General features: G+C 44.4%; 1 protein-coding gene across 1 annotated transcript in view; it reads left to right on the forward strand.

The window, feature by feature from the left end:
- Positions 1 to 24,459, forward strand: part of LOC138467292 (ADP-ribose glycohydrolase MACROD2-like) — a 1,886,603-nt gene that overhangs the window by 1,209,389 nt on the left and 652,755 nt on the right. Inside the window, exon 6 of the mRNA XM_069607287.1 lies at positions 9,929 to 10,003. Coding sequence (XP_069463388.1) covers positions 9,929 to 10,003 — 75 coding nt within the window. The remainder of the gene's footprint in view (positions 1 to 9,928; positions 10,004 to 24,459) is intronic.

The following is a 24,459-nucleotide window of genomic DNA, read 5'->3' on the forward strand; positions in this document are numbered from 1 at the left end:
AGGAGCAGCTGCAGAAAAGAAAGTATCAGCGAAGGGGGAAGGGTACTAGTTCCTGCATCCATTGTAGGTGTCTGAACAACCAGGAGCAGTTCTCTATCCTCCCCAGAGAGTAAGCTGCCCCACTAAACTGTCTTCAAGTAGACCACTCTTTAGCTAAAATACATAGCTTATTTTGATTACACTACATAACAGTAAAATAAATTGCACTTGAATTTAGAACACCTAATCCAAAAAACAAGCAAACTCCCCTTTCTGGTAAGCTCAAGCATTACCAATCCCCACCTCTGTGTGTCCTCTGTGTTTTCACCCTGGATCTATCAGAAACCACCTCCACTCAGCAAGTCTATGTGACTACCATTTACCACAGTGTAGCACCCAGGTGCACCTATTGCTCCTTATAGTGATCTTATGTTACAACTACCTACATTTCATGGTCTTTTTTACCCATCTCTGTTGGGATGTGAGAAAGAAGCAAGGGTAACTAAAAACCAGGAATCTCCTATCAATACTAGTCTCTGACCCTCCTAGCCTTGGTTATCACTGCTGGGCCGAACCCTAGTTCCCCCACTTATGCAAACCGACCCCAAGATATTGTCAAAAAATCTAAGTATCATCATATCAGGCCAGAAGGGATGCATTCCCTCAATTTGTCACACATGACACCTCTCAGCATGATATTTTCACTTACCTGTTCGCCACTCTTGCTGATTTAAGATTTAGCTAAATGATGATTGCATTACCTACCCATTCTTAGTAAGGATATTCATGTGGGATTTAGGGTGTATGTGTTTTTGTCAATCACCAACTAGTCAAATTTTTGTTCCTTGCATTATTGTAGCATTTTTCCCATGAAAAGGTAGATGGTTGTTTGGGGTCATGCAATATTGGCTGGGATGGGGTGAGACAATGTGAGTCAGGTGGGGCGGGGATCTCCCCAGAGTTTGCCATAACAAATAAGGTTAAAAATGTTTTAAATTGGACAAGTTACTTCGATTGAAAGATATTGATCTAGGAATAACTCTCAGCCATCTACTCTTAAGTTGGCCCATTCAGCAAAACCAGCACTACAGCTTCCAAGAACCTCATCCTTCTCACTGCCTGTCTCACTGCCTGTCCCAAACCCCACCAAAAAAAGGGGGGTTTGGGAGTTTCTCTACTACCGGCTTATATCCGGGGTTAGAGTCTCAACCAGAGTCTTTAGCTCACCATCCTTTCACAGAAGAGACATTTCCACTACATATCAGTCTTTGTCCTGCCCAAGGGCAGTCCAGCACCGAAATGCCTGTCAATTCTCATCTGAACAAGAGTACCAACAGCAACCCCAGACACATGTTTCGGCCTGGTTGGGCCTTGTCAGTGAGGTGGAGCTGTGCCTCTCTAAGAACAGTGAGAAAGGGTTCCACGTCTGGATTATCTGAGTAATTTAGGGTGAAAACCCAAAGCTACTAATATATGCAAAAACAAGAGGGGTTCTGGGAGTTTCTCTACTACCGGCCGATATCCCGGGTTAGAGTCTCAACCAGAGTCTTTAGCTCACCATCCTTTCACAGAAGAGAAATGTCCACTACATATCAGTCTTTGTCCTGCCCAGGGCAGTTCAACATCGAAATGCCTGGCAATTCTCATCTGAACAAGAGTGCCAACAGCAACCCCAGACACGTGTTTCGGCTTGGTTAGGCCTCATCAGTGAGGTAAAGCTGTGCCTCTCTAAGAACAGTGAGGGTTCCATGTCTGGATTACTCTAGTAACTAAGGTTGAAAACCCAAAGCTACTAATATATGCAAAAACATGGGGGGTTCTGGGAGCTTCTCTACTACCGGCCTATGTCCCGGGTTAGAGTCTCAACCAGAGTCTTTAGCTCACCATCCTTTGACAGAAGAGAAATGTCCACTATATATCAGTCTTTGTCCTGCCCAAGGGCAGTCCAGCACCGAAATGCCTGACAATTCTCATCCAAACAAGACACCAACTAGTGCTGGTAGGCAGGCCATTCCGGCAGCCGTTATCACAGATCACCATTACCACAGACTCGTCCCTAGAGGGATGGGGGGCTACCCTGGACAACCACAGCGTCCATGGAGTATGGACTTGTCAGGAGCAGCTGCAGCACATCAGTTGGCTGAAGATGATGAGAATATGGCTTGCGCTCAAGGCCTTTCTCCCCATGAACAGCAGCAAATTGGTCTGCATACAAACAGACAGCTCCACCTGCATGTATTGTATCAACAAGCAGTGCTGTACCAGGTCCCAGCCTCTCTGCAGCCTTTTGATCGACATCTGGGAGTGGGCACTGTCGAACAACATTCAGTTTCCAGCTGTTCACCTTCCTGGGGAGTCCAACCTGGAGGCTGGACAGGCTCGGCAGGCTGGGGAGGGACAACTACGAGTGGCAGTTGAACAAAGAAGTCCTGCAGGGGATCTTTAGCAGGTGGGGCCACCCTCAGGTGGACCTCTTCGCCACCAGTGCCAACAGGAGAGGCCCCCAGTTCGCCTTGTGGCTGGGGCAGGGCAGGGGCTCGTTGTGCGATGCATTGTAGATCCCGTGGAACAACATGAACGCGTACACCTTTACCCCTACTCCCCCGGTTCACAGGGTCATCTGCAGGGTCAGGGAGTTGCAGAGCCTCCGGCTCATTCTGATAGCGCCATGGTGGCCTGCAAGACACTGGTTCTCAGAACTTCTCCAGCTTTCGGATCAGTCCCCATGCACCTCACATTGGGCCCAGCCTAAGTACTCTCCCAGCAGGGGGGCACAGTGGCTCACCCCACTACGCAGAGGTTAGCCCCTCGCAGCTTGGTTCCTGAACAGTTTACCCTGAAGCATCTGCACCTGTCATGGGATATCCTGGCTATCATACAAGGGGCTAGAAGCGACTCCACCACTAGTCAGTACAAGAGCAAGAGGACTAGGCAGGGATAGCAGTTAGGGGTGCCAAGGGTCTCCCTTGCAACCCCTGGAGTCTCCCTTGCTACCGCTAAAAAAACTAATAAAAAAACGTTTTTTGTGTGTTTACAAATTGAAGCTCCTGGGCTATGGCCAATGTCATGTGGCTCTGTTTCTAAAGTGGCTGGCTTTCTTGTTCAGGCTTCTTTAAAATAACCGGGGGTTCCACAAGTGTAACACTTTGAGCAGTGACCCTAAATAAGAAAGAGTAATAACAAATAATTTGTTTTTCTGGAATTCTATACAATAATTGCTAGACTAATTAAAGGTTTATTTTAGGCACACTTCCGGGGATGAGTCACTTATTTAGTCTGTTCTTAAACACCTGAAATTCACAATGCAGACAAAATCCTCCAAAAAGCATTTAGATTATAATAAGCATCAATTGTGGACTGTTTTTCACAAATTGCAGTTATAGCATGTTTTTTTTCTGCCGATACATATGGTGATACATTCTTGTGTGAAATGTATATCACGTTACACTGATATTGTAACCGTATTTTTCATAGTGTACTTAGAAACAATGCTATGTGATGCCACTTCCTGTTTATCAAGGAGTAAACGGTTGTGTTCCATCGCTTTCTGTGATGTCATTAGGGGGTCAAGGGTCATGTGATGTCACTTCCACTACCCCAGTCATTTTGTTGAAATGACGGCTCTGGGTCTAGGTTTTGTCACTGGGCAGAAACAAAGAAGATTGATCCATTAACGTGCTTGTTGGACGATGTGCTGTATTTCTCAGTGCATCTGGCTCTTTTAGGTGTGCAAGTAGACACCTGCCGTACGTATCTGGTCACCACAGTGGCCTACAAGAACTCCGTTGACAACATCTTTTCATCCTCCAATCCGGTGGTTATATCCGCCTGTCAAAGGTCCAAATCCGGCCTGGGACCTTAACGTGATGCTGGGCGCCCTGGCGCACAAACCCTTTGAGCCCATGGCATCCGCATACATCAGGCTGGTTACCATTAAACCGGCCCTACTGGTGGACCTCACCTCGACATGCCGTATCAGCGAAATTCAGGCCCTAGTGGCCTCAGAGCCCTATACAACATTTCACTGGGACAAGGAGGTGCTTCGAACACACCCTGACTTTCTTCCCAAGGTTGTTTCCTCCTTTCACCTGAACGAGGAGATTGTGCTCCCAACATTCTTTGAAAACCCAAAGGATGAGGCTCAGAAGGTGTGCTCTAAGATTTTATCTGGACAGGACTAGGAGCTCCTCCGTAAATTGGACGCCTTGTTCATCACATTTGGAGGTTCAAAACCAGGCTGTCAAGCATCCAAGGATTCCATAGCAAGGTGGATGGTTATGACCATCAAGGAGGCGTATGAGGGGCAGCACAGGCTGTTGCCAGCAAACATGCACACCAACGCCATCAGAGCCAAGGCCATGGGGATCTGCATGAAATTACTGAGTTGAAAAGTCTGACCACCAAAAGTCAGTTTTTTATCTTTTATTTTTTTTCCGCATATATATATATGTGGGGGGAGAACCTCCACAGCCCCCCCCACCTTACACCTATACATTTGTATTAACTTTACCCCCCACATATACATATGCAAATAAGTGGGGGTCGGACTTTTGATGGAAGGACTTTGTACTTATTAATTTATTAATGTGATACAGTTTTAAACATAAGTAGAAAACTTTACACATATCTACATAAAATTGCGAAGAAAAAATAAAACAATACAAGATTAAGACACATCAGATAAAAAAAAGAATACAAAGGAAAAATATATACTAAAACATGAACTAAGTCAGAATATGCCTGATAGTTATTATAAAGTAGAGAATAATAATAACGATACAACAATAACAGCAGCATACCTCATAATATCAATAATATCAATAATATGTCTTGTACAGACTTCTTACTCAATGGATTGTATGTATAGAATTGGTACTTAATTTGTTGGAATCAGAGTATTCATCTTCCCACTTTCATAGTAGCTTTCCTAAAGAAAACGCCTAGGTACAGGGCCTGCCCTCGTACAACCATTCATACGAACTAAGGCTTCCCGCCATACTTGGAAGAGTGCCATATGTAGAGTGGAATTTAGTGAATTGACACATTGATACCAAAAATCAGTCTGCTCCAGGTATTCCGAGTTATGGGCGAACTTCCCAAGGTTTTTTCCTCGACATCTGCTCATTGGGTTAGTATATGACGAGCAATTTCAGGCTCAGTACGCAATGTACATATTCTGCAATACCTTTCTGATTCCAAAAGGCCCATTTCAGGGCCTCTTGTGGCCAGCACTGGTAAATGGTTAATACGAAGGAGCAGAATAAAAGGCCTTAACAAATCAGAAGGACGAAGATTTAAATAAGGCTGAGACGTTTTAAAGGTGAACAGCATATACGTAATAAATGTATATCTGTTCAGACTTTTTAAGTAGATGAAATTATTCTGCCAGTCCCACAAGTTTAAACGTTTCTGCATGCTATTGAAGAGGTGCCCATTGTCCTGTCCCCACTCAGGTGACCAACTGATTTCTTCAAACAAGGTGTTCATTTGCACTTCTAATTCCTGTTGTCTACCAGCCCGTACATCCTCACCGATAGCTATGAGTAGCTTATTGGTAGGGTTGTTGTTAATTCTGATATAGAATTCCACTCTCTTTCTTAAGACAATGGCTTTAAGTGATAGAATTCCTAACTCTAGCCTAATCATTGCCATAGGGATGTTCTGAGGGAGGCCAAGAATTTTCCTCCAAAACTTGCCCTCAATCAGTTGTAACCACCCCAGATTGATATTAATCAGAGGTTCAAGGCCATAAATTACCATAGGCACCAGACATTGCATATATAATTGTCGTGCAGCCCAGATAGAGAACCCACTCTGATCACATGTAAATTTGTGTATTAATGCTGTGAGTTGAGCAGCCTTGGTTTTGCACGCCTGAATATACGAGATGTAATTTCCCCTATGATCGAACTCTACTCCAAGATATTTGTATGTGTGAGTGTAATGGATGCGAGGCCTGGCCACCCTACCAGCAGTATATAGTAAGAGATTAGTTTTACTGTGGTTAATAACTCGTTCGTTAGCCTCCGCATATCGCCAGAGCTGCTCTGCAGACCTTAAGATCCCACTAAAAGTGTGGTCCAAGATCACGAGGTCATCCGCGTATGCCAGAACAGAACAATGGCGGGAGCCTACTTTTGGAGGGCAATTCTTAATCCCCCGAAGACATTCAGGGACATCTGAAACAAATAAATTGTATAGAGTGGGGGCCGTCACACAGCCCTGCTTTACACCTTTCAGCTGAAGGATGGAATCAGTGACAGACCCAGAGTTATCAAGTCTAAGTTGGACCGATGTATTAGAATGTAGAAGTTCCAGATAATATATTAGGGACTCCGGGCAGGCCAGACTTAGTTTCCTCCATAGTAGAGATCTATTAACCGAGTCGAAGGTGGCCCTGAAATCTACATACAGAGCATATAGCGGGGGACTAGAACGAGCAAGTGCCCTGCTTCTCAAAGAGTTCATAATAAACATGTTGTGGGATGTGGAATAGCCAGTTCTGAAACCGCTCTGAAAGCGGTCCAGAATTCCCGCATCCTCAGCCCATTTCTGTAATTCCTTGAGTAAAAGTGCAGCAAACATCTTGCCCGTACAGTCCAGCATAGACAGTAACCAGTAATTTCCAGGTTCGGTTCTGTTCCCTTTTTTAAACACAGGTATAAGGATTGCAGCCTGCCAAGACGCTGGGATACGTCCCTCCGCTATAATTTTCTCAAATAAAATGTTCAAAAGACCAGCCCAGAAAAGAGGATTGTTTCTCATTACAACATTAGATAAACCATTGGGACCTGGAGCACGGGATGAATTCAGCTCACTGATTCTGAGTTGGAGTTCTTCCGTAGTGACCACAAAAGGGGGGTTGGTAAGTTTAATGTTACTAGAACTACCAATCATTGTATGTTCATTACCATTACGATTCTCCAAATAGGAGGACCACTCCCTACTGCCTATAGGGTTAATCGTGTAATGAGTTTTGCGCCCTTGGCCTCCTCCAGCACAGACCATATGCTTCTTGAGTTTCTACTGCATAAAGTTTTGACAGTACACTGCCATCTTTCAAGTTTCCTGTGCTTTCTATGTATCCTTAGCCATGTACGATAAACATTTTTCAGTTTCCTAATATTGTTAACAATAGTCACATGAGATAAGGCCTCGGATTTGGACATACGAATGTCTTTCCTGAGCATGTGTTTTCTGTCTCTGATGGCGTGGTCATAAGTAGCATCCTTCTGGGGTTTCCCCACAGTTGTCTGCGCTCTACAGGAAGCGTGTGTTCCAGAAAAATCACAAATCCATCTCTCGATTTGCTCAGAGGACATCTGACCAAATCTATGAGCCTGATTGAGGTCCCAGAAACCAGTAGCATTAGTTGCTTTTAATACATTACTCTCAGACCAGGAGATGCGACTTAGCTTTCTACTTCGGTAATTCGTCCTAACCCGGCCACGGCTTTCCAAAGACACGTCCCATGGCAGACAATCAGCAAGGTGGCTACGTGGGCTACCCCCTCTGCCTTTTGCTAGCACTACTACTTGGATACCAGCGCCAGCTCTGATCATTTGACTAGGCAGTTTTGAAGAACTTGTTTTCTTAAAGGGGCAACTCTCCTCCCTAAGGCTGTATTCAGTTGTAATCGCCCATACAGTATGGAGGAAAGGCGACGGGACGTAGGAGTAATTATAAATTACTCACTGTAGTGACTAACATACTCCTAGTCCATAGTGCCCTTTCCTCCATGCGTCCTACCATCCTCCCCCTTAATAAACCTGTGTCATTAAGCAATTATAATATTGTCAACGCGTCAAAGTGGACTGGGGAGTGGCGCCGGTGGGCGGAACTAGGGGAGCGCTCCCAGGGCCGCACCCGCGTGCATCTAAATTTAAAGGAGAAGACAATTTTTTCTGGTAAAAAAGGTTCAGTTTCCCTTGCCTAGCGAGGGATGTCCATACAGTATGGAGGAAAGGGGACTATGGGCTAGGAGTATGTTAGTCACTACTGTGAGTAATTTATAATTTAGTAAAGTATTGGCATTTTATCATGGGGGTCCAGAGAATTTCCCATGGAAAAAAAGGTCACAAATATTTTTAGCACCTATAGTATTTATACCAAATTAGGGTTTTGAGTGGAAGTACATTACCATCAGCCTAATAACAGGAAACATATGAAAAAGAATTAGCCATTTGGTAATAACCCCTTCTAATCTTCGTCAAGAAGCATGATAGTTACTTGGGGCGGGGGGCTACTTTTCTAGGATTTGCATAAAAAATTATTTCCTGATTGTTGCCTGAAGAAAAGAGCCCACATATAGATCATTCTTAGTTTTAAGAACTGGGTAATATATCTCAGCTTGCTGGTGTTCTGCCTTTCTGTTGTATGTTTAAGTATTGTAACTTGTGTTTTTCTAAAGGACAAGCTATTAAATTTCAGAAAATCTGTATTGTGTTTTTGAACATCATTTTCCATACCTTTAATTTAACAATAGCATATTATGAAAAGTTCTGGTCTCCTTAATGATGTTCCCCTATCAATCAAAATACATTTCACTGCGGCTTTATTAGCCCTCCAGCATGTGGTCATTTTACACTGTTCAGGGGACCAAATCCTTTGAAGTCAATATAGTTGTATTTAGGAGTAAGACAGTTACCAGTCTGAGAAAAAGGAATATGTCCTCCTCCGAATAAAGTATATCCAGGAAATATCTACAAGCTCATAACCTCTTTCCATCGCTATGATTTATCCAGCTCAGTGTTTAGAAAAATATCTACCAATACGGTATAGACCTGAAGGCCAAGTCAGCTCGATTTCTCCCATAAGGACATTGTATCATCTGCATCGTGCTTGCAACCCTACAAATCCTCATTTTCTCTTTTGTCTTCCTTCTCCATCCTCAGTATAATCCACCTTCCCCTTTATCATTTGCAACTTTACCCACCATTAGACATGAGCCAAACAAGGTAAGTTTTGCGATGCCCTTTGCCTGTGTAAAGGTACAGCTATCTTGGATATCGAATGACAAGTCATTGCACAGTAACAGAAGCTGCTATTCCTTCTAATGTCTTTCTTGTACAATCACAATAGTATTTTACCTTAATTCTAATTAATTCACAGTCTGATCTCTTACACCTGTCATTCAGACTATTCACGTTCCATGATGTCGCCCGCCACATCCCCATGTATTATAATATGCACTTGCCATTGGCCAACTCTTTCCTTCGATTTTCTATTACGGCTTTTTAATTTCAGTATGTCACATCCTATTATGCTATTTTTGTTTTACCATAAGTTGCTTTCTTTCGCTCTCTGTCCTCTGCCCACTTTTTCCCAGGTCTATTTCTAATAGAGAGGGTAGGAGGAAAGGCTCCAGCAAGGAAAGCTCCAGGATGTGGGGTAAATGTGCTGTGGGCTTGCATAGCAATGTGCAGCCTTGAACGGAAGCTGAAAATGTCCTAGGAGGGAGGCATATAGGAAGAATACAGGCAGTTGCTCTTCATGGACGCCCATGTGGTTAGCCAAGAAGAGAGCAGCTGAAAACCATTTCTGCCGTGCAACTGGTAGATCGCAGTTAATCCGCCTATGCTCTTGAGGCCAAACAGATAGGAGGGAGGCGGGAGAGCTGTTCCTATAAGCTGCCATGTTTGTCAGTTAAGCCATGCACCATAGAAGTCTCCATCTACAAATTTTTTGGCCACCTCTGTTAAGGTAAGTATCGATCTCAGAAACCAGAACAAGAAAAGAGACAGGTGGGGATATATGTTTATCTGTATCCAGATATGTTTTCTATTTTATTTCGGAAAACTGCTGCTTTCTGCTTGAGGTCCTACAGTTAATGCATTTTCAGCTAAAACGGACCGGCTTATCTTTAATGCTTTTCGGTAGACCTTACTCCTTTATTCAACATTTGTAAATAATAACTAAGTTTCTTTCTTTATTTTCTATTGTGTTTCAGAACCCTCAAAAGATTCCATAGACATATATGAAGATGCAGAGTTTCAATCAGTGGATGAGCATGAGCAAACTGAAGGTAAGCTAAGCGATAATGAACATCTTCCAGTAATAGAGTTACCTTTCGTTTGGTAGGACACCTTTGCTTGCAGAGTTCAACTTGGAATATTGCCACCACCCCAATCTTCATGTATATACTATTTGATCATTGAGAGTTTTGTAATGCACAACATTTCACTTGGTGGTCATTCTGAAAGAAACCTACTTTGGTAACTTCGAGAGCATTGGTGAAGAGTAATTAGAATCCATGGGATCTGAGATGCAATCCTCGATCAGGTCATTTTCATTAGCCAACTTCTTTGTAGCTGACTCTCCTTTTAGGGCTAGTCCGAACAATTCCATTTCAGATGCTTGTTTACTCGAGCACCAATGGAATGGTTAGACACTCATGCTAGGGCTCAGTGTATTTCAGAGACTCTGACCCCGACTTCTAAGGACCAGCCTCTGTATTTCTGTCCCTTGAACATCCTGGATAAAGTGCTCAACTTGGGCACAATGGTGTGATCTGCATCGAAGATAACTACTAGATTATTTTCATTTATAAACAGTTCACGTTACATACAGTATTTTAATTCAAAAATAGATAAGAAAACACATTACAAAAAGCAGATATTATAAATGCACATGAGGGCTATGTAAAAACAGCAGGCCCGCCAAACCTTGTGCACGCCAGAGACACCCAACAGGCTGGCAGACCCCATGAACGCTACAGGCTAGCTGACGTAAAGTGCACCTCTTTCTGACCTGTGAGGTCCAATACAACGGGCCCCCCTATCTCGTGAGCAGAGCTAGCATCCTTGCCATGGCTCTCAGACAACTATATTTTACTCCCTTGTTCCATCAAGAGATTGCGCACATACACTGAGGGTAGTTTTCAGAACCGACTCCACCCACTGTATCATCAGTCTCTGCCTCCCTAATCTGCAAGAAGGAACACACCAGGTCCAAATATCACCAGCTCTAGATCTAGCAGGCTGCATTCTGCAGTATTCCTGCTCAGTATCGCGACACCACGCCAAGTCTTTCAATCACTTTTCTACTGTTGGAGCAACAGGGCTCAACCAAAGCATCAAGATGCAGTGCTTCGCTAATACCATGCATATAGACATTAATTTCCTCCTCCCCTTAGAGACCCCTGGCAGCCACGCAAATAGGCAGCATAGAATATCCTGAGGGACTTCTTGATAAATCATGCACCCCGTCATTTCCGTTAACTTGCTGCCAGAAAGTCGACAGCGAAGGGCAGCTCCACAAAACAAGAATGAATCCTGCATTGTCACATTTACACCTGGGGTACAGCCCATCGCAATAACAATCGCATTGCTTCTGGACCGCAGGTGTCAAGTAGGCCCGATGAAGAATTTTAAACTGAATAAGCTTAAACCAGGAGTTAATCGCCACCTGTTTGGAATATAAGTATGTGTATTGCCACCTCCTATCCTCCATTACAAAGCCAATATAAGCCTCCCACTGCAACCTGCCTGCTGGCACCTCCCTTGAAGCTAAGCCTTGAGCCATTTGATAGATTGAGACTACCCTCCTTGCTTTCACTGCGTTAACCAAGTACTACAAAAGGGGCAATAAATGTGGCTCGTAGGGGAAGAATGGCGACCAGGCACAAAACTTCTCACAGATCCTAAAATACTGAAACGCCAACCCAAATGCATCGCCACGTTTGGTCCTGACTTGCTCCAAGGTGCCAAACTGCCCATCAGCATAAAAATCAAACACAGTGTTTACCCCGAATTGAGGCCACTCCTTTTTAATCCTGCCATCACATGTTGTGCCAAACACTGAACATCCCACATCATAAGCTCGGGGGTATACGGAAAAGACACCTGCAGTTTCCGACACAGCCTCCGCCATGCATGGTCTGTGCATGCCACTGAGTCAAAAGGACACTTGTCATTAATTTTCCTTTTGAGGGTACTATGCAATGAAGAGGGGTAGGCCGACCTCCTTTCAATCGTAACATGTGGAAAAAACAGAGAACCCAGCACCCAATATGAGGCGAACTATACCTGAGCCTTCAAGGTACTACAGTTCCATATCAGGTACATTTAGTCCCCCTTGTTCCCAAGACCCTGTATGCCTTTCCCATCTAATTCTGGGTGTCTTTGGGCTTCACACAAGCTTAATTAAGAGTGACCTCAGTTCTGCAAAGAACTGGGCGCCAGGCCATACCTGGATGTTAAGAAATAATTACAACAATTTAGGGAGCATAACCATTTTTATTATCGCAACTTTACCCATAAGAGAGAGTTGGAGGACCATCCACCAGTCAATTCTACCCCGGAGTGACTCCAAATAGGTCCAATGATTATTATTAAATAGTTGGGAGTGGATTCTATTCGCTATTATACCCAAATACTTTGTCGATACTTGTTCCCAGCAAAACTTTCAGAACCCAGGGGCTGCCACGTGACCTCGTTCAGCAGATACAGGACCGACTTAGCCCAATTAACCTGCAGTCCCAAAATTCTACCAAAGGCTTCAACCTCCTGCGAAAGAGGCAGCAGGTTACTACCCGGGTCTTTGACGTAAAGGATAACATCGTGCTCGTAGGGAGAAATAAATTCCCAGTTCCCGGACTCCACCCAGCGCTAGTCCTCTGTGTCTATGAAAGGCCCTTAGGCGCACTGCTAGCGGCTGCACAGCAACTGCGAACAAGAGTGGGGACAGCAGACACCCCTGGCGTGTCCCACGTCCGAGGTGAAAAGCTTCCGAATGCATACCAAACAGACCAATCTTTGCAGTCACCCCAGAATACAGAACCCTGATACATTGCAGATAGTACGCTGGAAAGTCCACATTTTCGCGAACTGCGGATAAATAATCCCAAGCAACCGAATCAAATGCCTTTTCCTTGTCCAAAATCGCACCTATCACTTGCACTGAGGGGTCGACCTGTGCCAACACAGCAATCAATCTCCATAAATTAAGGGCCGTGGATCGGCCTGGGATAAAGCCAGCTTGATCAAAATGCACAATAGAGGGAAGGAAGGGAAGCAGTCTATCAGCTAAGATTTTAGAAAATATTTTTGTATCCATATTAAGAAGGGATATCGGCGTATAAGAGGCACAATCAGGCTTTAGAATCAGCAGGATTATTCCCTCTCGCATTGTAAGGGGCAGCAATCCTGATTGCATACCCTCGTTCCATACTTGAAGTATGGCAAGAGGGAATGCGGAGTGCAGCAAGTGTGTTGCTGTGTGCTGTAAACTGCTTCTACTCGTTTTTGCTGCAGTCTGTCTTTACCCTCTACTGGGAAGGAGGTGCTTATTTTACAAAACTTGCTGCAACAGTGGAGCTCTGCGGAGTGCGGCGAGTGTGTTGCCGTATTACCTTGGGACAGTGGTTGGCTGGACCCAGGACTTTTGACCCAGGACCTTTTGAACAGTGAGTAATCGAATGCGACATAAATCTCTACTCGCCATGCGGCTATGTGTAACGGTTAGCCCGTCGAGTTCTAGGACTTTCCTCCTCGTCTGATCACCTTTTCTACAGGTGCTTAACGGGTGACTGCAGGCTTCGAGCCTTTGCACCCCTGGTGGTTGATCAGAAGCCACATTTGGACTAACTAGAGGTACAAGGTCTTGAAAACGTGCAGATTGTTATTCTGTCTGTGGTTCCTGCCTCCCTGCGCGAAGCGCATAAACGCAGGTCATCGAGGGGTGGTCACTTTTGTTTTGTATCATGGATTTAAGCAGTGGTGCAAAAATGCTTCATTTATCTCAGTCACTGGAATTGGACGCTTCTGCAATGCAGCAGCACGGAACTGATCTACCTCTTCCTCCTTCTTCCGTTATTGAAATTCTACCTCCAGCAGTAAATAACATACTTTCAGTTACTATCAATCAAGCAGAGGGGGAACACGATGCGTACACCTCAAATTACCAACTTTAAGGCAACCAAGCTGATAAACTCTTACTTCTCTAAACAGCAGAAGTGTAATACATTGGTTCACCAAAATCCCTCTACATCAGGATTAATAAGAGATAACATAGCAGCATCTATAGCCACAATGAAACAGCTGGAACCAACCACTAGTGTTGACCTTACGTCCTCTGAAAAGACTGTCGTAGATGAACAAGGGACGGACAAAGATTTTTTCCTGGTTGCACTGCCAATTTACTCTGAAGCTCCAGATTCAGACTCAGACTCTGATACATCTATTACCTCCTACGAACCAACCCCTGCTGTGGCACAGCAAAGGAGGCTATCCTTAGCGATTAAAGCTCTAGACCCCCTGTTTTTGGGGTAACTGACCCGATGTTAACAGGTTTTGAGCTTGTTGCTTTCTTTATTTGAGAATATGCAGGGAGACTCTCCAACCCATGCAACATTTCTTGAATTAATTTGTGTCAAAGTCCAAAATCTTGCTGTATTAAATGTGGGAGAGAAAGCCTCATCAGGAGGACAGGAACTATCTTTGGAAAAGACTCAGGTTTTGGTCCCCTCTGAAAAGGAAACACCTATGCCATCGGCCAATGAGATTTACTTGGTGGAATCAAGGAGGGCCAAGGAAGCACTTTGAAATGTCCCGCAAAATAAAGCCCTGAAGATGGTAACACAAACGCCAAAACTAAGAGTAAGGTCAGGTCAGCAAAAAAAATCAAAAAATCTTAAACTCTCAAAAAGCCTCTCTAAAGCCTTTTTAAAATCGATGTCTCTGCCCTCGGGGAGGCTGCCTATAATTAATCATGAGACCAAAAATGCAAATATATCGACTTTCCGGAGTTCGGGCCTCCTCCATCATACTTTTAAAAATACATGTAGTGATAACCCTCCGATAACCACGGAGCTGTCTCGGTCTGCAGATTCGGTAGCTCAAATATTTTTCTCAAACGACAAACAATCACATGCTCCTCCGGAAATCCCCTGAGCATTGTTTGCCCCACCGTTTCACCCCTCAGCAATGGTGTGTGGGGTTGTGGGAGAAGGAAAAGCTATAAAATACACTACACACGTGTGGGAGGGCCCCAAAGATTACAAAACACAGAGTCTACCTATTCCTCTAAATCAATTAATGAGGCATTTTCCACAGTCTCCTCCATCTGGCTTAAGAAAGGGGGAAAGTTTGAGAGACTATTTCCTCCAATCGCCCCCCTGGTGCTATGCAAGGGACCAGGAGAGGAGAGAAAAAGTGGAATGTACAGTGATTACTTTCAGAGAATCTAATAGAGGTAAATTATTTTATACAGAAAACACCAGCAATAGGCAAAGTGGCTCAAAGTTTTAGGTTACACGCACAACATATGTAAAAAGGTCTTTCGTATTGAATTGAACTGGGATTCTGAGGCTGCTATATCAAGGAAGAACAGACATAGTATTACCTACATTTACCTCACAATTGTATCTGATTTGGTTCAAACCAAAATAGTCTCTCTATTTCATTTAGGATTTGACTTCTCAAATGAGGTAAGCAGGAGGGGTGATGCTCACATAGAGAAGGTGATGACATACAGTGAGACAAATCACAAGAATCCCCTTGAGCGTATTCATGTAACGAACCGTCAGAATAATACAAATTGGAGATGGGTAGGGGAAGCATCTGAAAGAAGATTTGAGCACAAGGAATGACACTGGCTAAAGAAGTCGACCAAGTGCAATACTAACCGAGGCATGGGAATAGGTACCAACACACCTACTGTCCTTTCCTGGAATAGCTGTGGTCATACTCACTTATATATTAATCCAGATTTGGGAAAACTCCTTCATGAATACACTATCATCTTTATGCAGGCAACTTGGTTAATTGATGCACGGGTAGTGGATGGCTATGTAACATTTTTCGCCTCAGCTGTTAAAGGCCCAAAGGGGAGGCCATCAGGCAGACTTGTTACCCTTATAAAAAAGATTGCTGGGCTGACCGTAGATTATCTGGTTATTTCAAATAAATGCTTATTGGCAACCCAGATTTCAATAACACTGAGAGGGTGAAAAACACAAGCTGTTATTGCTGAATATATACTGGCATACCAAACTGAGTAACATTCAAGTCTTCTGCAAGAGATAGTAGATATTGGCCCTCATTACAACACCGGCGCTAAACCATGGCGCTATTAGCACCATGGTTGGTGCTGGTGTTGTAACAGGTCCGCCATGGTTCAATGGGGAATTACCACCCCATTCCAAGGTTGGCGGGGCGGTAATTCCCCATTGAACCATGGCCCTTCCCTATTCCCATTTTCGCCCCATAGGGCTCTATGGGAATGGGGAAGACGCTAAGTACGGTACCGCAACTTGCGGTACCGTACTTAGCACCAAGGTCCCTTTGCGGGTCCCTACTTTAACGGCTGGTGTAGACCAGCCGTTAAGGTCGGGTACCGCAAAGGGACCTCGTAAGAAGGCGCTAAGTGTTTAACGGCGCCGCAGCCTTTTACAGCGCCGTTAAACACTTAGCGCCAGGGTCGTAATGAGGCCCATTGTCTCAAACTGGTTGGATAACTGTAGGGAGGGCTTGGTAGTTCTGTGTGGGGACTTGAACTCATTTTGTTTCTCTAAATCCGGTCCATGCCCCGAGATTACTCATTGTCCTGTCCCACTAAAGTCCAAGTATGGAGAAAGATGGCTCCAGTAACTGAAATATGTTGGTCTAATCCAGTTGAATGGCTCTGTGCAGGGAGATCTACAATATCAGAGTACATGGGCAAGGTGCTCGAAGACAGGCGATTTTAGATGACTTCTTTGTGGACAAGGCCCTTTTCCACATATGTCTGAGCTTTAGGGTTCAAGCTATTGAGTTCAGTGACCACGAGTTGACCGCAGCCGTGTTTGATTGGCCCTTGGAGAGGGAAGCAGGATTCAATCTTCCTCCACTATCTGTAATTCAGGGGCTGGATAGAATCTCTTGGTACCCCATAGGGCTGCCATGGTGAATGGTAGAGCTGAGGAGATATTGGCTTCCAGTACTCTGGACTGGAAAATGTCTACTTTTAATGTCAATCATTTCGATTCTTTCCTGACAGACCTTCTTCTTAACATTGGAAACAGAAGGAAGATCGTCCCAGAAAAGCATGCCCACCAATCTGATCCGATACTGTGGGCGCAAAAGAGGGAAATGAGGGTGTAGAATGTATAAATGTCAGCTATTACATAAGGACGCAGAATGTATGATGGACTCACTTTGTCAACCAACAACCTCCACATTCTGACACCTTATAAACCATTTAGGAAGAAACCAGGCGGACATACAGCTAAACCCCATCAGGGAACAGCAGTGGGTATCTTTTTATCAGACCAAATTGGGTCATAATTCCACTCTTGAATCTTCCCCATCATTCTCCCGGACCCAAGCTCAGGTGATTGGAAATTAATAATTGATTTTGCTGAAACAGCTGAAATCATCAGGGGCATTAGCAGCTCCGGGGCATCTGGGCCCAATAAACTTTTGAATATGCTTTTCAGGAACGATCCAGCATCTTGGTCTACCATTTTGACTATTTACTTTCGACAAATCTTAAAAGACCAAATTCTGCCAATAAGTTGGCAAATGGCATTTTGAATCCCCATTTATAAGAGGGGGGACCAAAACAACCCATGTTATTACCGACCCATCTCTGTCTTGGATGCAGACAGTAAAATGTTCACATTTTTACTACTTAAGCACTTATACATGGGCGGTAGAATGATGCCGCATTCAAAAATGGCAGGTGGGGTTTCGAAACAAATCATAGTACGAACCTCAATTGCCTGATGATAAAATATGTTAAAGATCTGGCCATGAGGGGCACTGAACATGCATCATACTGTGTAAGTTTTGATCTAAGTTCAACTTTTGACACTGTGAATAGGGCCCTCTTATGGAAGAAGTTGGTTAGGTAGAACATACCCATTGGTCTTCTGAGACTAATAAGTGTCCTTCATGAACACTCCAAAATAATGGTTACATTAAACAGAAGGGGTGAAACATCAGTATCCATCAATACTTCATCCAGAGGGAGACAGGGTGCATGTTGGCACTATGTCTTTTTAATTTGTATATGTCTGACGTTGGTGAAACCCTTGCGAAATCTGCATTTGCCTCCCCTAGTTTGAATAAACAGCACTTGACATGGTTTTCCTATGGGGACTACTCCCTTTTGTTTGACCTCACCCCACGAGGCTTGTAGAAATTGATTGACACCTTTGTAAGTTAAACTAAATGAAATTATTTGAAGATTAATTGTTCTAAGACAAAGGTCATGATATTTTCAAAGGAAAAAAAGCAACTTGCCCAACACCGGTGGCTGCAATGTCAAAAACAGGAAGTGGTGGACTCTTTAGTCTATCTGGGGTTCCGCATAGAGTCCAAACCCACAAAGCGACTCCTAAAAGAGAACCTAATAAATAAAACCAAGGGTCACTGCTCACAGTTGAAAAAGGTGGCTGGGAGGTATGGAATGTTTTCAATACTTCCGGCGTTGACATTTTACCAGGGTAAAGTAATTCCAAAAATACTTTATGGCATAGAAATCCAGGACATCTCTGTGCTAGATCCTCTCCCAAAACGCAAGGCCCTCTTGTAGAGGAAACCTTTTTGTATTCCAAACTCCCTTCCAGGGGTCATATTGAGATATGATCTGAGATATGATCTGGGAATCCAATCACTTAAACTAAGGGTACCATAATCTGTACCATAAGATCTTGACTGCAGATGATTCGACACTCTATGGAGACATTTGAGCCTTGCTGTCTCGTTCCCCTAATATTGGTCCCTTCAGGTTCTGGAAAGAGTGTGAAGAGCTTCTTTCTGAGATAGGTTTGTCTCATGAAGAGTTAAAAAACAGGCCTCAGCACACTAAACATTGTTTGGGAAAAAAGAAAAGAAAAATAAATGTTTGCATTTGTTCCCATCTCTTGCATACTTGAGCTTTTATCATAAGAAGCAAGGGGTGGTGGTACCCTTTCTGACCATCTATCCGAGTAGATCAGTAAGAAATTAAATTCTTAGATTTAGGTGGAACATCATGCATACCAAGGAGATTCTCCTTAGATACAATTTGATTAAATGTGGGGTCACAAAATGCAGGCGCTGTGATGTTGCAAAGATTGAATCCCCAAGACACTTTATTGTGGAATGTTCTTCCTTGCAATCCGTTCGCCTGAGGTATCTTCTGAGATATTATGCTCCGAGAGCCCTTCTTGACGTAGATGGTATTTATGAATCGATGTTAGGGGGGCCTGGTAACCTCTGATATAATATCAGTTGTCCGTTTTTTGAGAGCTTTAGGTCTGAGTTAAAGTGGGTGTTTGTGAGTTTTAAAGGAATCTTTTCAAACTTTTGTATACATTTTTTATGATAATGAATTGCTAAAAATATATTTTATTTTGTGCTGTGAAATGATTGTTACTGCTTAGGTTTTATCTTTGTTTGATTTGTTACTTGTTAAAAGCTGCATGTCAGCTGTATAACAAATAAAAAATAAAATAAAAAAGAAGTAAATACTCAGCTACACTAAGGCCAAAATCCTTTAGAAACTCTGAAGTAATCCCATCAGAGCCCTGGGCTTTAGCAGTCGTGCGATCCCTAAGAATATCACCCCGCTTTAGAATATCCTCCCAAGTGATCGAGGCACCCAAAACCTCTTTGGCCTGTACATTCAGCTCTGCCACCGCAGCCCCCTGCACAAATAGCTTCACAGTACCTAGTTCCACCCCGCCCCTGACAGCATACAAATTCCCATAAAACTCCCAGAATTCTGAAAGTGCTGGTGCAGGTTTCGAAACCATTGTACCTTCTCCACGCTTATTTGCTGGGATGTCCGTTTGGCCCCCGGCACCTCTTACCATCCTAGCTAAAATCTACCCAGTCCCTCCTCTTCACCACACCTATGCACCGGTTAAGGGGACGCGAGAAACCGTACCCTTCTCTCTGCCTCCTCCCTAAAGTGGCCAAGAGTAGTTTGAGCTGCCTTCAGAGACTCATCGGACGGTCAGATCCCTTGCCCGGAATTTATTTAAGTCATCAGTCCAGCCCGCCCAGCTTGCTTTGATTGTCTTGAGCACCCCACACTCTATGGAAATGCATTGTCCCCTCAGATACACCTTAAACACCTCCCAGAGGGTGCCGACCGAGGCCATCGACCCCACATTGCAAGTAAAAAATGATGTTATACTCTCCTACACCTCACTCCGATACACCACATCTAGCGCCAATGGTGCCTAACCACCAACAAGTTTGCAACCTGAAATTGCCACAAAACTGGTAAATGATCAGACCGTGTTCTTGGAAGGATGATACAACTGTCTGTGCTATGAACTAGGCTTGGCCCCACCATTATGTAATCAGTGCTGGATCGCATATCATGCACTGAAGAATAAAAAGAATAATCCCTTTCACCCGGGTGCAACGTTCGCCATAGATCCAACAGCTCGAGGACTATAAACCCACCATGTATTGCTCTAGCCGCCAAACAACGCAACTTCATGCCAACCGTGGGCCTGTCCCGTTCCATGTGCAGGATCGTGTTGAAATCCCCAGCTACTGTTAATTGAGTTTGCCAATATGCAAGGCACTTAGCCCAAAGGGAGTTATAAAATCCGGTATCGTCCACATTCGGACCATGCAAAGTTACTAGATTCCGAGCTAGTGATCCTAACACTATAAGATACCTCCCTTCCGGGTCTATATCCTGCTGCATTGGTCTAAACCCCAGTGATTTGTGGATAATAATGGAAACACCACACAAATATAAGGCGCAAGGAGTATACATCTGTGCAGCCCCCCAGGATTTAGCTAGCCCTTCATTCAACTTCCCTAACAATTGTGTCTCTTGTAAAAAGAGAATCTTAGCCCCATGATGCTCCCCATATTCCGCATTTAAGCATGGTTGTTCAGCCCCCTTGCATTAGAGCTGAGGAGGATACATTTTCCTTTCGGCATTACCTTAGTCATCTCTCAAACATCACACAGCCATTGTATGCATGCCTTTCCAAATAAAGCATACCCTGACAGTAACGTTGTGTGCTCCATCCAGCTTCAAAGCAACAGAACCAATTTTAGATAACATCCACTGAATCTGACTATCCCACCCCAACCCATACCCACACTGTCGCCTCCTGCCCAACACTGACCCCACTCACCCGACATCAACCTAGTACAGCCCCCTAACCCTCTCCCCCACTGCACAACTCCAACCAGCAGTGATTCCCTCTCACAACTTCCCCAACCATGGTGCCTACCTGGGGGCAACGGACTCAGCAACTTTGTTTGTTGGCCCAACCACCACGAGCGACCCCCCCAAAGAAGAGGAGGTCCACAAATACTAGAGTAAATAGCAACTGAACCAATTTGTTACAAAACCAAGCCAATAGTGCTCCAACATGAGTGCTTCTCCTAGTACTGCTTACAGATAAACATTCCTTTCATATGATCAACCATTTAAGAGACCTGACCGAATCGCTTCCACAGATAAATACAGTTGCTAAATCATTCTGCTGCAGCATCACATTCTCCCAAACCACTACCCCCACCGCCTCTAGGTATGGACTCCACAAAACATATTACTTCAGCTGGGTCAGTGAAAACATTAGTCTTATTATTCAGAATAACACACAGTTTTGAAGGTTACAGCATTGCACATTGTATCCCTCTTTCTTTCAGTAATGCTTTGCATCCAAGAAAGAGAATCGAGCCTGCTGCACCAATGGGGTAAAATCCTGGTAGAGCGACGCTCTGGATCCCTTATAGTGTAAGACTCCAAGCACCCACGCCCTGCGCAGAATGGTATCGTGATCACGGTAGTTCAATAACCTCACAATCACCAGGCCGGGGTTCTGTCCTGGAGTGGGTTTATGCACAGAGACACTGTGAGCCCGCTCAACCAGGAATTAAGGAGAAAATGGTGGGATCACATAGGACCTCTTTGAGGAAGGATTGCATGAAGGATCGACTCCGGGATCCCAACCACTCTTATAATGTTATGCCAGGAACTCATTTCTAAGTCCTCGTTCGTGTCCCAGATGTCTTTCACCTCCTGCCATAGTCTTCAGATCGCCTGAGTCACCTCACTGCTCATATCTTCTACTACGCCCACTCTATGCTTAGCCTCCTGGAGGCTGCTGCTTGCCATCTCAATCCTCTCCTACGTGTGATATATCCTATACTCCATGCTATCCAACTTGGTATTCACTGATGCAAATCCACTTTTCATTTCCGTTAGTATCATGCCTAGGTCTGAGGACTGACATAAGGACCCCCCATGTGTAGATGGAGCTGGCCCAGTCAATGCTGCATCCTCTGCCCCAGTCGATCGGGATGTAGCCATTGTACCTTTCTGCAGGGCTAAGCCTTCATTTTGTAAATTGCAGGCGATCCTGCTTCTTATTCTCTTTTCCCATCCAAAAGCAGCTCCAGGCAACCAGAGAAGGCTCTTGCTTCCCCTACGTAGCCAATCCAAATGAGATGACAGTCTGAGGGTGGGGGGGTTCACATGTGCTCCCTGGTCGCCAAGCACTAGCAACCTGCACACCCCGCTCTGTCGCCTCCACTGCCCACATGTGGACGCAGCCTCTTAGCAATTGCTGTCCACCACTCTCCTCAAAAGATGACAGCAGGGGCAAATAGCGGCTGGAGTCACACACAGCCTCCCTGTATGAGCTCCTTTGTTGATTTCATGCTCCTACTCTCGAGCCCTGCCGCACTCAGTAGTGTCTCAGTCCCCACTTAAAAAACCAGTCACAGCCCCACAGAATGGAATACGAACTCCTATAGTCCACAGCAGCGTTGTGCTGGACTCGCTGCACACCAGCTTGCCTCGCTGGATGCCACAAGCAACACCTTCTAACCTCCGGTGGGTCCACACTGCCACATAGAAGCAGGGGGCTGTGGTGTATGAAGCTGCAGACAGCACCTGATGGCAGTCACCTCACCAATGACATAGCTCTCTTCACTGCTGCAGAGGTATCACTCTGGGCTCAGCAGGCCTCATGCACCATATGGCCCCTCAACATCACAGGCCTGGCCTCTGGGGCACAGTGGCCAGACTCTACTCTGCTGCCACAGGCCCCCACTTTTCCTTGTCCTCACTAGTGTAATTCCCTCTTCAGGACTGCCCACTGGCCAGGCAGGACCCCGCTCCCATTACCAGCAGAGCTGCGATATTGCAGAGTCGCAGCTCTGTCCAGGTGAGCCGCTCACCAGCAGTCCTTCCCATGCTCCAGCTTCAGCTCAGTTTCCCCCTGCAGTTTTACTGCCTCCAGAAGGTCAGGGCATTGCACTAGAGACCTGGGCCCTCCCGCCCAGCAGCTAGCTAGGCCAGAATGGACCTGGGCCTCCTCCTCTTCATCCAACATGCTCCGAGCTCAGTGAGAAGCGGCCATCATGGTCGGGGGGTGCCCCCCGTCAACCAGATTCTTGATTTCTTGTGATTTGGTGAATGTGCTCATCCCTGAATTGATGTGGCTATTTATTTGGTGATGTTTTTCTGGACCCTCGAGTAATAATATCTCTGCCAGTAGAATACGAAGATATTGAAGAGATGAGTTGGTAGGACCAACCCCTGGGTTACTCTGCATGAGACCATACCGGAGAACAATTTGTGTTTTTGCATTTGAATTTCATTAAATTCGTATAGCGATTTCACTGACCCATTCTATGTAATTAATCAGTGGTACAATGAAAATGTCATGATGATTACAAAAAAAATACAAATTATGACAAAGAGATTGTGATTTAAGACGAGAGCAAAAAACCGAGAAAGATTGGTTAAAGCAACATATTCCAATGTCTAGGCGATAGAAGAGCAATCTAGTGGAAGCAGGATTGAGCACAAGGAGGCTTAAGAACTGCAACATGAAATTGAGATTTAAAGCAAAGTGATCAACTAGGAGTATAATTAGAGACAAAAGAAGAAAGATAGGGCGAATCAAGTTCATGGATGCATTCATATACAATGAAAAGGAAATGGAAAAGAGCATGAGAATGAAAGGGAAGAAGTGACAGAGGCACAGAGAGAAATAGCAACATGAAAAGACTGATCTTTACACATTTTGTAAAGGGGAACACACTGTGTTAGAAATGTGAAGAGAGAAAATGAGAAGTGAATAAAAGTTAACACCAAGATTAAAGAAAAAAGAGATGAAAGAAAAGAGCAGTGGAATGGTTTGGGGAATTAAAAGATGAAGGAAAAAATAGTACTTCCATTTTACAAGATTTGAGATGAAGAAAATGCAGATTCATCCAGGACTGGATGTCAAGAACACAGGCAAACAGAGTGGAATGAAGTAAGTGAGAGAAAGCAGGAAAGGAAAATCTAAGACTCATATACATATAAATGGCAGAACAAGTTAAAAGAAGCAATAAGAGACAGGGAGGAATTGTCCAAAGAAGAAAAAGAAGAGTACCAAGGACTAAGCCTTGAGGCACTCCAAATTGAAGACGGTGAGTCTGAGATAGTTTGCCAGTTCAGCAAACAGAATGGCTCTGATTGTAGAGCTATAACCAAACACATTGTATAGCAGAACCAGAAAACCCCAAGGATGAAAGAGTA

This window comes from Ambystoma mexicanum, chromosome 4q (genome assembly GCF_040938575.1).
Source record: "Ambystoma mexicanum isolate Mex_15411 chromosome 4q, UKY_AmexF1_1, whole genome shotgun sequence".
NCBI classification, from domain to species: domain Eukaryota; kingdom Metazoa; phylum Chordata; class Amphibia; order Caudata; family Ambystomatidae; genus Ambystoma; species Ambystoma mexicanum.